Source organism: Thermobia domestica, chromosome 2 (genome assembly GCF_964235325.1).
Source record: "Thermobia domestica chromosome 2, izTheDome1.hap1.1, whole genome shotgun sequence".
Lineage (NCBI taxonomy): Eukaryota > Metazoa > Arthropoda > Insecta > Zygentoma > Lepismatidae > Thermobia > Thermobia domestica.
The window spans coordinates 72,759,094-72,775,608 of record NC_137455.1 but is presented as its reverse complement, the minus strand read 5'-3'; the positions used below and the strand labels follow the sequence as shown (position 1 = coordinate 72,775,608).

Sequence of the window (16,515 nt, the reverse complement as noted above, 5' to 3'; positions counted from 1 at the left end):
CTTAATTCCCATCTTTAACTATCTACTAAAATTGGAAATGATAGAAATCCACTGCTAACGTCCGTTTCAAATTGGTTTTCATGAAGCAAAAGCGATAAGCAGTTTGTTTGAAATCTATGTGGCGTTCTAAGAATAAGTACTGTCTTCTCTTTAATCATCTATAGAAACCCAAGTGGTAGAGACCAACCGATTTCAACTTTAATGTTGATCGCTTTAGAGAAAAAAACGGTAATAGATAGTGAGAAGTGGTTTTCTGTAACCAATTAAGCGTTCCACTTCATCCCAATTTCTCTACTATAATCAAAAGTGGCACTAATTGCAATAAGACCATTTTCGGTTTCAATATTAACTGAGAAGACATCACGACATACAAAACGAACTTCTTCACGGGGTGTACACATGATAATGGTACGTTTCTAATACGATAAGACCCATAAATTCTTTGGACGTATCATAAATTCCATTTCTGTCCATTGATATTGTGGCTCGCAATAGAAACTTTATGTACAGTATAATGAAAATATACACAGATCATCCCTTGGATTTCAATGAAATGCACTAAGAAAAAAATCCTATGTGGCATACATAAAAATGTATGTTATATTTGTAAATCCTGTAGTTTTTGGACTTAATATACAGCAAACGTATAACTGAAAATGCTTGTTTTATAATACTTTCCGTATAAGTGTTCCATCTATACGTACTTTCCGTATGGAACAATCAAGGCGGTCAGGATCTCTCACATACAAATGGACATATATATATATATATATATATATATATATATATATAACATATAGCTGACGAATGTAACATACATATATATATATATATATATATATATATATATATATATATATATATATATATATATATATATATATATATATATATATATATATATATAAGTGTTAATGAACTATACCGACAAACTCTAAGAGGTGATTCCTCATATCAAAATAAGAGAAAAGTTTATATGGACTTATGGGGAAAAGTGAGTAGTTTCAGAGCTAGGGCAATCCAAAATCCCGCAAAAGCCAAAGTTCAAGAGGTCCTATTTCAAATTCCAGAAATTGTGGATGGTGGTCCTTATCAGCGTAAAGGAAGCCGCGCATACACAATCCAAAAGTGCATATTTCGTCAATTTTCAATAAGTGTACAGTGCATTCCCTACAGGGTGTAATTTTCACATATGCTCTCAATAGAGTTTTTAGATATAATCTGATTTCAAGGAGGGCCCAAAGTAGGCAGGAGGTAAGCTTTCACAACTATGGACATCCAATGCTTCGGAGGAAGTCGAAAGTGTTAGGAACCGGCAGCTTTATGTCTTTTTGTGTTCTGAATAACGTGTGATAGGACGTACTTTGTCACGATATATTTCACGGCTTTTTCACTTATTAGCGTGAAAGAAAACATTGCAGAATGCGTTCTCCTGAGTACGAGAAACCATGCTGCTGACGATCCTTAACACTACCGACATTGTGCCAAAGGATTCCATATTCATTGCTATCAAGGCTTAGACTATCGTTTGCATACTTAGGACCGATGATAAAATCAGAGCATATCTCAAAATTCGGTTGATGGCATGTCTGGGAGTTTCACCCTGTATGGAATACTTTGTACACCCATTGAACATTAATGAAATATGCATTTTTGGATTGCATATGCGTGACTTCCTTTACGCTGATAAGGACCATCATCCACAGTTTCTAGAAATCGAAATAGGACCTGTTGAAATTTGGCTTTTTCGCGATTTTGGATAGCCCTAGATCTGAAACTATGCATTTTTCGCCACAGGTCCATAAGAACTTTTTCTCTTATTTTGATGTAAGGAATCACCTCTTACAGTTTGTCGGTATAGTTCATTAACACCCTGTATACGGAAGACTGTTAGATGTAACATCTAAGGGCAGTGCGTATGTAGCATATGGATAACGTATGCTCCGTACTAATTTCTGTAGTAAGCGAGAGGATTCCGTATATTTGTAGATACAATATACCGTTGTCCAAAGAACGGATTTTTCTCAGTGTATGTATTTGTCATGGGGCCATGTTTGGATAACCATGACTATCCCGCAAAGAGCCCTTAGAAGTTCCACAGGAAGTGCTGATTCCGAGAAATGATCAGATATATGGACTTATACAGGATATCTGCGTGATGTTCACTAGCAGAAATGGTACGTCGCATGGACATCTCCATATCCTTGAACCGTCCCTTGCATGTCTCTGTACTATATGTGCCAGGTTTCCCTACATACTTACTTTAAAGAAACTTTGTACGATCCTGACCAAGGGTAGGGGTATATACGTCATCTGGGGGAGGCAGGAGGGGCACATAATTTTAATCAATCTTATAGGCCTACTAATATACTAATAAAAAATCAAGCAAAATTTGAAATGATGATGCTGTCCCTCATACTTTTCCGACTATACCCCTTCGACTTCAATATGGCATGTAAGGAGATAACATGAAAGAAAGGCTGATTAAGAGTTGAATGGATACTTTGATCACAATGTAACAGTAATAATTAATATGTATATTTTTATTTTTTAAATTCTTGTTTTATTTTATATTTTATATTTACTCTTTTTTATTTGAAAAAATGTGTTTTATGCAAAATAATGGGTAGTACTTACTGTGTAGGCGAATGATAAATTAAAGAATGAAAATAATGAGAATAATAAGACATTAAGATAATAATCAATCATGTGATATTTTAAATTGTAATAAAATATTTTAGTGCTTAGTAATGTTCATCACTTGTATAGTTTCGACGTTCTCGGATATTTTGAATATGAAAGCAATATTTCTCCGATTGTTTTGTTAATGTAACAAGCTCGAAGTCTTTGAAGATTATGTGTCATATGGACAAAATCAATGCAAGATAAGCTGGGCTGCAGAGTTTGATGTGGAATACAAGTTTAAAGCATAATACTATAAAATCTGAAGCCAGAACAGTTATCCAAGCTGTATGTTCGTGTCGATTTGTAATTCTTAAGAAACGAGTTTGATGGTGAACGGCATATACTACATAAATCTTACATTTTAAACTTTTATATACTGGGGATTTAAGACAACGATGAATATGTGTAATACCTAGTGGCAGAGGCGTCATTTAGGGGGGGCAGGGAGGGGCAATTGCCTCCCTGAGTTTGAGATTTATATAGATTTTATCAATAGAATAGTAGTAAATCAGCAAAAAACGCGAAATTGTAGTAATATCAATGAGTCTTGCCCCCCCAAGACAAATCTGAAATGACACTCCTGCAGTGCATTTGCTTAAAAGAGTTGAGAAGCTGGTATAGTTTTTTTTTTTTTTTTTTTAATATTTTGAATTCATAGAACAGGACTTTCAAGAAATTCAAGAAATATTAGATAATATTTTTTCAAACTAGAGCAGTTCAAATCGAGAACTAAACGAGAAGACAAGCAAGTTTCATTTCCCAGTGTGAAATTATGACAAACTTCCAAATCATGCGAATTCAATAATCAAAATGGAAGTAGTACATCTACTATAACACTGGTTGCAATACAGTAATAAGATCAGAGATAGAACCCGTTCCTCGAACCACGAATTCATATGGAAAGGGCATTACTCACAATCTCTTACTGTTTTGCTCTATGGAGACCTACATTGAAACCATAAGTAGTAGTACTTTTTTTTTTTGGGGGGGGGGGCACTTCGGTTTTAGTAGAAAGGTGTAGATGAAGTGGTACATTTTCTTCAGACAATGAATCGATTCCAAAACCCACTCGTCGCTATGTAGGTATATTACTGTTTTGGTCCTATGGCAATGAACATAAGAACTGGAAGTGGTTAATTTCTACTTCTTCTAGTTTGAATAGAAGTTTAGTAGTGTAAGTGAAACGTACTGCTGAGACGCTCAATAGGTTCCAAAAATCACTTGTGCTATCTCGCCTGGATTTTCGTCTATAGAGATCAATATTGGAACCAGAAATGGTTAATTCCTACCATTTCCGGTTTGATTAGAGAATTAATGCATGAGATGCTGGGGATGCCGAATCGATTGCAAAAGCCGCTTCTTGATATCTCTTCGACTTTGTTTTGATTCCTATCGAAAGACGGACATAGCCGTTCAATAAGACTTCTGATACTTATGCATAACATACTTTCGACGTCTAAAAAGTGTTGTTGCACCAGTATGCAACGCCTGTCACATTTAGGATTCGTTCCACTAACTTAATAGAAATTTGATCATTACATGCAACTGCAAGAACTATAAAAACTGCTCATTCTCCATTCTGGTTCAGGATTGGTTTCTCCTTTATAAACACACTAAGAGATTTTCCGAACATTGGGTGTATATTGTTTAAAAGTAATCGAACTAAAATAGCTTTACTGTTTGATAATAAAATTATTTTCTATTAAATGACTTGGTCATTTTGTGACATTACAGTCCCCACTGCTTGGAAGTATTAATGGATTTCTTGTATTCTACAATTCCTAAATAACTTTCTATGATTATTTTATAAATTTAAAGATGGTGCGAACTCTAAGGAAGAATAGGTCTTAAATTTTTTGTTAATTGTATTTTCTTCAGATGACATTCCTGCCACTGCCATTGCTTGCTTGTTCACTGACACTAAGTCAAGGTAAGTAACTCGTAATATTAAATTCTTTAAGGTTCATCAAAGCTCACTCTACATTCTGTTTTTAAATTTTAGTGCTTAAGCTGAAAGACAATGAAGATTATAAAAATGTAGAAAGCGTAGTATCTGCAGATTATTATTACATGAACTAACAGTTGTTTTCAAGATCTTTGGTATAGTGTAGATACTTGGATGCAAAACAATCATGACGTCACAAACTGAATAGGCAAATATCTGTTCTATAAAAATAGATTTGGAAACGGTTACTAGCATTTCGTAGACTGGTGCCGTATATTATTTGTGGTTTGTACCTCTTTGGTGTTGAATTAGCCTAACTTTGTCAAATTTGCTATTAAAAATCTATAGAATTATATTAGCTGTTTGAAAACCTTAACTGCTTTTTTCCCTCACTAAGTTGTAAACGTGGGATATATTCTTCAATTATGATTATTAGCGTGATCAGTGGCGTGTTTACGATTTTGTTTCTGGGGGCTTTGCTAACTTTCGGGGGTGGCTTTGCCTGGAAATGTGAGAATTCTGCAAGATATTTCATTTACTTTACTATAGTAAGTACGATTTCGGGAGGGGAGCTTAAGGCCGGAAGCCCCCTTTTAATACGCCACTGAGCGTGATGATATTTTAAATTCATTCACTACTTTCTTTTACATATATTTCGAGTGGCATCGGCCTACGGCCTCCCACACCGTATTGTATTTCAGCCTTTGGTTTCGTTCTTCGCTCAGCTAAAATACGTTTATGGCATTTTTTGCGATAAAATTAAATCCATTTCCTTCTTAGAATACACATTTCAATCAAAGTGAAATTATAAAATCCCATGTTGGCCCAAGTGCAAACTGTGTTCAAAATATAATTTTAAATGGCCCATACATTTTCCCCTGATGATGAGAGTGACGACCTCGTAGTCATTTTTATATATTAAAAAAAAAAAGTTAAGTATTACTCTCTTTCTAAAAGCGGAATTTTCGGAAACGCTGTCTCATATGTCTACTTGTTTTGAATCAGGAGTTTACATACCAACATTATTAATAAAACTCCAACTGACCAAAGCAGTATATATATTTTAAGATTATATATTTGTGTTACAGTTTCGGCTATGTAACATAGCCTTCCTCAGACACATTATCTGATATATATATACTGCTTTGGTCAGTTGGAGTTTTATTAGTAATCTTGAATTTTCCAAAGCTACAATGAATAATTTACATACCAAATTTCATATCCATAATATGTTTCTAATCTTATGGGATTTCGAGATATGGCCATCTTATTATAACAATTACAAGCTCCACACTTTTTTCTTTCTTTCTAAGGGAAATATCATAAGACGTTAAAAGACGTACAGTATTTAATTACTTTAAATTAAAAGCCTAAATACCAATTTTGTCTCTAATATAGGATTTTGAGATATAGCCATCTTATTATAACAATTCTATGTTCCATCCTTTTTCTTTCCACTTTTCCTCCCCCTTCTTAGGAAAATATAAGAGAGCACTGAATCATGTCTTTAATTATTTTAAAATACCAAATTTCATGTTCCTAACCTTGAAAGATTTCGAGATATGGTTATCCTATAATAATAGTTCTAACCTCACCCTTTCCTTTCCTTTAACAACCTTACGTTATTGCATAATTTATTATATTCTCAGAAAACTCAGAAAAGGTATATACTAGTGAGGGGCATTTTTTGTAAGCAGTTAGAATTATTTTCTTCGTATTTTGCAAGTAAATATTTCCTTCATATCTACAGGAGGATGCTTCATAATTCAATTAGAAAAGTATTGTTTTCTATATGCAGTCCTCCTCACGATTCCATTTTATAGGAACCTAAAGCAAATTCTGGATGTGGTATTGCTAACCAGCAGTTGGTTGATCAATCGCAGTTTAATATTAATTACTCATTGTAGTGACCTGTACTTTTTATGTGTATTTTTAATACTCTTTCCTTACAATATTTCTTACAATTCAAGTTCTTTGTAGCTCCATCAAGATACTGAAAATTGCATTCGAGTGAACTTAATTTTTTTTCTTTTTTTTAAAAAAATCAATTCATATTCATATAAGTATAGTTATGATAGTGCTTTTATTTTCAGGAACTGGATTCGACGTTCCAACTGTGGCAGCTGTAATTAATGGAATCTGTATTTTCTATACAACTGCAGTAAGTAATATTTAAATATAAGTTATAACTACAATGCCATATTTTAACAAACAATATTTCAATTTACCAATTTTGGTACATTAAACTAACGTACCTTTGAGATTTACATTATACAAGTGCATAGTCTACGTAAGCAACAAAGGACAATGGGTACTTTCTAATGGTGATCAGGCCCAATGCAGCCGCCGACGAAAGCTATGGCATTTTGTACGACGCCTCTGCTGGAGAAAATGACAATTACACCAAACATCCATAACTGTTTGTTTTCTTTAATTCTGTGGTATTTAAGCATTTAGCTTTTTTAGAAGAAAAATCAAAGCAAAAAACATGGCATCAGAAGCAAATGTAACATAAAACTAAGGTGATTTTCTTAAAAATGAAGTAATTGTATATTATCTTTCCCAGTTGTTCCGACTCATTTAACCTCATGAGATTTAGCAGAAAAAGAAACATGTTCTGTTCTATTTAGAACTCATTATAATTTTGAAGAAAATCGCAAGTAATGTAGACCTCATAGTTAATGTGCTAGAAACGAACTGCAAGTTTCATCAAACAAAATAGTTCTCTTGTAGATACAATCAATTTCTAATTAAATTTTAGGAGAAACATTCGTGCATTGATTAATGATTTTGTCAATACAGATATCACTAAGCAATACAGATATCAAGAAATTAAATGTAAGAAAATTATGACATAGTCCAGCACTGTGCTATGATTTGCATTACATTAGTTTCAATTAGTGTGTAAGGTATCCCTCAAGCAGAGAACTTAGCTAGCTTTCACTGCTTTAATGTTACAAATTGTGTAAATTACGTCTTGAAATTTACGTCTGTGAGTTAAAGCGAATTGAAATCAACTAAAATCGAAGAGCAGGCTTGCGGTAAAACATCATATCGTTACGCAGAATGAGAATTAGACCAAATGCAAACTTGTATTTCGCCTAAAATGGCGGATGTGATTTTTACCGTGGATGATAGTTGATAAAGTGTTAGGCGAAATAAGAATGTTAATTAACGGGATTTACGTCTCACGGTCGTTCGTAAGAGTAGTGTGCAGATCCTGAAGCCGTGTCATGTGGCTGAGCGAAAAAGGAACTACTGGAGGCTGTATGAATGTTATCCCGCGAGTGATTGTTGGAAGTTTGTTGTTACCATTGACAAGGCGTGGATTTACTCCACAGACTGTGGTGAAGTTCGTGCCATTACGTATAGACACGTTGACGCCAAGAGCAGAAGGGCATTCTTCCGTTAATGTGCAGAGAGTTTCCTAAAAGAGTTCACGATTGTGGCCAGTTTCTCGTACGAAAGGCGGAGCGAAACATCAAACTCAATGCTGTGTACTACCAAATTCATGTCCTGACTGAAATGTGCCAGCATGAAATCTTAGCATTATACAGACAAGACGTGAGCGAGGTTGAACTGCACCAAGACAAGGCATCCAGCCACACAGCGAAAACATTGCTAGTATTCTATCGCCATATGGAGCAAAAAACTGGAATTTCGACAATTCCCTTCTCTGACATCCCTGTCAAGAGTCCAGATACCAGCCCAATGCACTATTGTGTTTTCGGACTCCTCAAGCAGCACATGTCCCATCGTGGAGTCCGCACCATCTCCGGCCTGTGGAAAGCCTTAAAGAGGAGTCGGATGCAATACCCAGCAATCGTCCAGCTTCAACGCAGTCTCCTGCAATGGAAACTCCGATACCGGGCATTAGTCAGTAGACATAGTATGCAGATCGAACACAACCAGTGATGGAAACACGTAAGTGGTCCATTGAAATTCGGTTCAATATAAAGGTATCACCCTCTGTATACGGTAGTAGCAAAAAGATACGGTACGTCTGCAGGATTTATTCCAAGGGACTTGGGGAAGAGACCGACACACAAGCGAGGTTGTGATGCATAACTTTATTAACTACAGTAAATGTATTAAATAATATCATGGATGAGTAAATATATCATATGGGCCTAGTATTTTTCCTTGCTGAAGGGAAGATAATAAAATATTTTCCACCTCCAAAAGTTGTTCTTAAATTTTAGAAACACTAATTTAGTAGCAAAATCAGTAGAATATATTTCACTCGCGTGTATATGCAAGGGGGAGTTCAGGGTTTAACTCTCTCCTTGAACAAGATGTGGAAAAATAAACATTTATACAAAAATCTCGTCTGTCTTAAAATAAAATGAAACTGAGTGCTTGAACCTCCCCTTGATGAAATTCTGCGTATGGCAAACACGTAATTGCTTGATACGGCTTGTAAGTTTAATCAAAGAAACGGGTAAGCCATTTTACTTTAAGGGGGCAGACTACTAAATATTTTTGAAAAGCTAACAAATTTTCTTTTGCCTGTTTTTCGTAAATGAAAAGAGGTAATAAAATATAACGTACCACAATAGTAGATAATGTTATTCTACATCCGAAAGTACGAATCGGAAGAATTATCAGTGTTGCCATCCATAGAAATTACAGTGTGTTCAGAATTTGAATTACTCAAAAATCTAGGTTAAACCTTACCCAAAAAAGTAGTTAACAAGGAATCAAGACAACATGATAAGTCATCAACTACCGTTGAGTTCATTTTTCTAGTCGCTGCCTTAACCTAGATTTTTGGGTAATTCAAATTCTGGACACACTGTAATTTCTATGGATGGCAACACTGATAATTCTTTCGATTCGTATTTTCGGGTGTAGAATAACATTATCTATTATTATATTTCATCACTTCTTTTCTCTTACGAAAAACGGACAAAAGAAAATTTGTTACCTTTTCAAAAAGATTTAGTAGTCTGCCCCCTCAAGATCATTACAAAATACCGTTAAGTTCTAATTCCCCTATTTTTCTGTTTATTTGAAGGGAGGCTATAGGGCAGTTGTGTGGACAGATACTCTTCAGGTCGTTGTGATATCAGCCTCGTTGTTGGTAATTGTTATTAAAGGAACAATCGACGTTGGAGGAGTGGGAGAAGTTCTTGGCCAGAGCTATAGCAGTGGACGACTCTCCTATAGGTTGGTTTCCACTGTTTTACTTATATATTAAAATAAGTGCAGATTAAAATGCTTACAAATTTCCAGATTAGCTGAACACCATCACATTCATTAATTATATGTAATAATATACCCATTTTCTGTCAAAAAAGATAGGTCTACTATTTATTTTATTTATTTATTTATTTATAATAGGTTTCAGATACAGCACTAGGCCATTTTACACTGAAACATTTTAACAATTATGTAACATAACAATAGAATAACAATTTGAAATCAAGATAGTACATTACAATGGCAACATTACAAAGATAGTTTATTTATAGATGATCTGAAGGTATGCTCATTTGAAAAAATGTCTACAGTTTCTGGTAACTTATTATACGTGCTAACAATTCGGTTTAGAAGGGACATTTGGACAATATTAACTCTCGCAGCTCGAGTGTAAAAGAGATCACTAGATCGTGTTGTTCTAGCGGGTACGCGAAAATTGATCTGATTAAATAACTGTTCACATGATATATGGCCATTTACAATTTTATGCAAAAATATTAGGTCAGAAATTTTGTTTCTCACTAGGTGAGTTTTGATATCGAGAAATGTTAAAATATCATTTTTTGGAAGTGTTCGAAGGTGAGGTACTCGGTAGGATACAATGGCTAAAAAGAAATTAATTACAGAATTTAATTTTTTCAGATGAGTAGAGCAGGCCATAGGCCAGACAGGAGAACAATACTCAATAGTGGGAGCAACATATGACTTATAGAATAAGCTTAAGGAACTAGGATTTTTTATGTCAGTGAAACGATAAAGGAGTCCTACATGGTGGAAAGACTACAAGGTGGATGCAATGCAGTGCTACATTCTTGTCGCTCTGGCGCATGTTGTCATCTTGTTAAAAGTTCATCTTAGTGGCCAGCGAAAGTCAGATGAACTTTTAACAAGCGCTTGCTCGGCTGGTATCTTACACGCAAAATTAACGACTCCGATTCGTATTTTCGGATGTGCTCGGCTGGTTCTCTTCTGCTTATAGTGAACTTCATCGAAGTAAAAATTTTAGTACAAATAATAATTATATAAACGTAATGTAATCAATGCTTAAGCTAAGTGAATTCAAAGGAAGATATTTACAATAGCAAAAGAAACAGCAATATCAGTTCATATTAAACAACTTTGAAGCTTGAACAAGCCAATATTACTCACTACATTTTCTGCTTTTTCTTTCTTTTCTTTTCTTTCTTTCTTTCTTTCTTTTCTTTTTTAAACATCTGAAGTAATACACTTGAGTATGTATAGGCCTGAATAATATATAACACAGTGTGTCGTTAATACATTTCATTATTACATATTTATGTATGCTCAAGTATATTTTCGTAACACATTGATCGCTTTTGATTTACTATTATTATTATTTTGCTTGAAAGAGAATTCTTTACTGATGACCCCATATAAATTTTGAGAATATCTCAAGGGAGAATTCATGGTTTTCGTAAACAAAGATGCACGTAGGTATATTTTCGTTATGCTTGGACATTTTTTTAAAGAGGTTGCTCCCACGTAAGTTTCATCAGAATCTCAGGGGAGGTTAAAAACTTTATTGAGCAGGGACGCACGTATTTAATATCTTAAACATCGTTTTTATTTTTGATTTATAAAAAATCATCTTATTTGAAATCGCTGATCGCTTATTTATAGAATTTGTATTTAAACAAAAGGTTTAGTGAAACTGACAGTTCTCTGAATATTAGTGTCAAAATTTACGCCATTACAAACTGTATTATTAAACATTTGTACGAAATAAAACGTTACATATACTATTGTGTTCTAAAAATGTATAGAAATAAATATGTATATACAAAGCACCTCAAACAAAGAAATTGCAACTTGACTATTTCAAGCAAGAAACAAAGTACTAGGAGTAGGTAAAGACGATGTAGGGTGTTATAGCTAAACTAGAATACATATAAACCATAAAATTACATAATTTTCTTAATTTTCTTGATAAGTTTTCTCTTTTCTGTCCCGTGGACTAAAGAAGACAAAAGATAAATGCAAGTGAATGATTATGTGGAATTTGGTGGAATGAGAATGTGAGAGTACCCCGAGAAACTCAGGGACACGATGTTGTCCACCACAAACTCACTTGACCGAGAAGCGGACCAGTATCCCTTGCACCAGAGGTGAGCCTTCTGCCACTGAGCCACCGTCCTTCCTTGATTGTTCGAGAATCTACCATATTTTTATATTTATTGTAGTCATTGTTAACTTTGTAATTCTGGAGGGGCACCTAAATATGTATATGTAATTATCCAAAGTTATGATTAAAATGAACAAAAATTTCAAAATCTGAGTGTAAAAATGTCCCGACAATGTCGCCCTGACATGGTAGGTGGATACTTTATTCTCTTGATCTAATACATTGTTATAAATCTTTGTAACCGTTAATCGTTATTACGAACCTTCCATTCGTAAGTTAATTTTAAGTGCAACATCCCGTTTTAGCACCGAGGCTACAGGGAATGCAGACCTCCAGAATGAAATGGGACCTGAACTACTTTAACTCGTTCAATGCTCTCCATTTGCGTAACTCGAGGGAGGTAAGCTTCCTAGATCATCGTGCTCCCTTCTCGAGTTACATGCCTGCCTGTGTGGGGAAAATTTTGTCTCAATATCTTATGTAGAAGGAAATGATGATAGAAATGATCACCTCTGTCGGTTCCCCTCCCTCATGATTTCGAATCCGGGTCTTGCCTCAAAGTTCGTCTTTTTAAATCGTACTATTGGATTTTTGTATGCAGAATCAACACAAGATACTGTAGCCCTATATGCTATTATTACATACTATTAATATCAAAAAGAAACTACATAATGAAATCGCTTTTTTATAATTTCATTTAACATTGCATTTATTTATTATTTTTATGTAAAACCATATTTTAGGTTTATTTTGTCCTGTCGCCTGCAAGCTAAAATCCATTTCTGGAGACTTTCCGCCTCTTTTTGAGGAAATCTAAAGTATTTTATATTAGTTCCCTTAGTTTTTCTGTAATAATTATTACAGCCGTACACTGCACAGTTAGGCATTCTCAATATCATTTAAAAGAACAAAGTAACAAAGAATTTCCACTTGTCACTTAAAGCCGCGCCTTTTCCCGTTGTCTCTTGCAAACCAGATGACGTCACAGCCACGACAGCGCTCCAGGCGACATGCGCATGCAACCACCTTGTAGTCTTTCCACCATGGAGTCCTAGTTTTCTAATAGCAGTACAAGATATTGTGCTTATATGATCCGCAAAAGTAAGCTTACTGTCAATGATAACACCAAGATCTCTGAAAGAGGTGACAGGATTTATGTTCTGATGACCAATTTTGTAGATGTGGTTTATAGGGTCCTTTTTTAGAGAAATCGTAAGAGAAGCACATTTTTCGATGTTTAAATTAAGTTTCCAACAGTTACACCAGTTGAGAAGAATAAAAGCATCATGCTGAAGAGCAAGAGCATCGTACTCTGATTTAACTTGTCTGTAGAGTTTGCAATCAACAGCAAATAGAAGAATTTTGGTAGAGCTGTTTGTGAACAAAGAAGGCAAATCGTCCATGTATAATAAAAATAGAAGTGGACCCAGAACACTGCCTTGAGGAACTCCAGAAGTTACGGGAATAAAGTCAGAAAAGTAACCTGAAACTGAAACTTGTTGTGTCCTATAACTGAGATATGTTTCTAGAAGACTAAGTAATTTACCATGTATATTGAATCTAGAACTGAGTTTGTATAGAAGAAGATGGTGTGGAAGAGAATCGAAAGCCTTAGACAGGTCCAAATACAAAATGTCGAGTTGCGAATTTTCTGAGATGCTGTCCACAGTATAATTTCTTCTATTGATACAATCTATCAGGAATTATTAGCCGACCATGTAAAAAAAAGAAAAGAAAAAAAAGAAAACCTATTAATTCGGAGCATCATATCCAATTGAGGGAAATCGGGCTATTTCAGTTCATGAAATCTTTTCTTTCGTCCAACGACATTGATTTTTGATTGGGTTAGGAGATAATGATAGAACCAGTACTTATTGGTACAGCGGTTTTAATGCTGTTGGAAATTGTTGTACACTATAGTTTGTTCCAAAGCGCCAAAATATGTATCCAATCTTATTTTCAACCATATGTTCAATTCCAGCAGTATTTTTTTTTTTTTTTTGCAAAAATTCTTGTAAAAATTGTTGCAGTAAATTTTTAATTCTTCTTAAGCTAAGAGTCAAAACACGTTAGTAACATTTTGTAAAATTTGAATAATTAAAATGGTCCTTTGGGTACCAATCACCAGTTTCAGATATAAAATTTGAACTGCATATACAGATAATCGCTTCCATTCGGGACTTAACGCAATCAAATCTGCTTGATCAGAAAATTAGACAGTTGTAAATAAACAAAGAATGAAAGAAATCCATTGTAAATTTTTCCAAATTTGGATTATTGTTCATATACTTCCGTGAATTAATAACAGAAGAATAGAAAGAATTTTACCAGTAATGCTATTTGTACTGAAATCCATAAGGAAAAAAAGGGATAGGTTGAAATGGATATGAACAGCAGGACGATAAATGAAACAGTATTAAATCATTAAGCACTGAATGAAAATTTTATTGTAAACTTTTTGCTATAAAACGAAACCGTGGCGTTATTACTTTACTATAAATATGCATTATTCCTAAACTACCTTACATGATTGAAGAAAATACGGAGTTCGGGTGTAGCAATGATGCGTATTCCGCAGAAAATTCAAAAATAATTTATCTATTCGCTGTAGGAAGTCCAACAGAGGTAAAATAGCAAGCACATGTGTTAAACTTTGATCCTACAAATGCATTCTATAATAGACGACGACTATAATATGAAGTGCATTGTTTCCAGATTATCCTCATTAACTTTTTCATTGTCCTCTGTATTCCCCACGTGTACTCCAAAACTTTACCCGATCTTGAAATCCATGTGGCTTTCAGTGATGCGTTAGTGCAATGCTTTCAGCTGTCAACCCAAAGTTCACATGATTTTTGAAGATTACGCTTAGCTCCGCACTATACTCAGAAAATAAATTATAAATTTCATTGAAACTTTCATTATATGTCATAAATAACACTACATCATTGGCAGAGCTTGAGACGATTATTTTATTTAACATTGTCAGGCGACACATGAGGAGATTTTGGAATTGATAATCCAAATTGGACTAATTGACTTGGACACATATGAAAAAAAAAAAAACTCATTAGATAGAGCGAAAAGAGGATCTGACAGAGGATTATCCGACGTATACTACAGAGATGAAGAAAGGTTCTGACATTACAGAACGATGATGCATTGCTGATGACGCCTATCTGGTACAATAATTTAATATATAAAATAAAACTAAGACCAAACCAAATGCATTTAAAACTTCAAAAAGATATAAATAATCATTTATATCTCTTTGAAGTTTTAAATGCATTTGGTTTGGTCTTAGTTTTATTTTATATATTAAATTATTGTCAGGCGAAGGCAGATGATATATCCAGTGGCGAAGCGTAATCTCACAAGTAGGATAGGCCCAACAAACTAATAACACAAATAAAATTTAATGTATTATAAAATGTTTAAAATCATAGTCAAAATTCTATTTTCCTTATTGAGTTAAACAATAAAAACTACCAAATCTATTTATTTTAAAGAACTTTCTTAGCTGAATTTCTAACACTGTTTAGAGTTGACTTTACGTGCATGTATACATAGTAATTATTTGTTGTTGTTTAACAAACACAACTGAATATATTGTATAAGCAAAAGTAGGCGGTAAGTACTCATTATTATTATTATTATTATTATTATTATTATTATTATTATTATTATTATTATTATTATTATTATTATTATTATTATTATTATTATTATTATTCAGCAAGAAGGAGAACACGCAATATGTATTAATGGAATATTCCCATTTAGCTTCACTATAAATATTTTGAAGTGTAGTTCATACTTTCTTCTGTCTGGAATTTGCAGAGGGGATGAGGAGAATTTCCTCCCTACTTGGTGTTTTCATTTCCTGCATATTTGAAAATAGAGGGAGAGAAAAAGAAAGTACATTTTTTCAGTTAGCTGCTACATTTCTTGGATAATCCTTTGTTACTTGCATCTCTCACTTTAAAGTGAGTGCAATACTGCATTTAATTAATGCATCATGTAATAATGATTTCACGAGAAATCTTAATGCTCAGAAGAAACTTTATTTTTATCAACGCAAGATATTTAATATTGTATTCTGTGGAGTGGCATATATAAGGGAGTGGCTTCCGGGCTTAAGCACTCAACGAAATTTTATCGCAACTTTTTATTGTTTTATAGATATTGTAGAATTTCCACATTTCCAGAAATAAAGTTAGCAAAGCCCGTCCCGAAACACGCAAACCCCCCGAAACAAAATCGTAAATACCCCTCTGATTCTATGAAATGGAAAAATCAACTAAAATTACACACAAATATAATTATTTTATCCTGTATGATAGCGTTTGGTAAATTTATACCATGTTTTGTGTATCATATTTATATTCTGCAAACTGTTATGAACCAGGCCCCCATGTGGGGGGAAAAGAACAACTACTTTTAATAACTCCTGAGAGTATATACCTAAACTAAACAAGTTATAACTAATAGAAATACATAATTCTACACAGAAACTTCTTACTCTCTATTAAGGAAATAT

The 16,515-nt window shown here is 33.9% G+C and overlaps 1 protein-coding gene across 1 annotated transcript in view; it reads left to right on the top strand.

The window, feature by feature from the left end:
• The window catches only part of LOC145679074 (sodium-coupled monocarboxylate transporter 1-like), an 80,021-nt gene that overhangs the window by 26,904 nt on the left and 36,602 nt on the right, over positions 1 to 16,515 (top strand). The window contains exons 4-6 of the mRNA XM_081749669.1: positions 4,564 to 4,615; positions 6,724 to 6,791; positions 9,648 to 9,799. Coding sequence (XP_081605795.1) covers positions 4,564 to 4,615; positions 6,724 to 6,791; positions 9,648 to 9,799 — 272 coding nt within the window. The remainder of the gene's footprint in view (positions 1 to 4,563; positions 4,616 to 6,723; positions 6,792 to 9,647; positions 9,800 to 16,515) is intronic.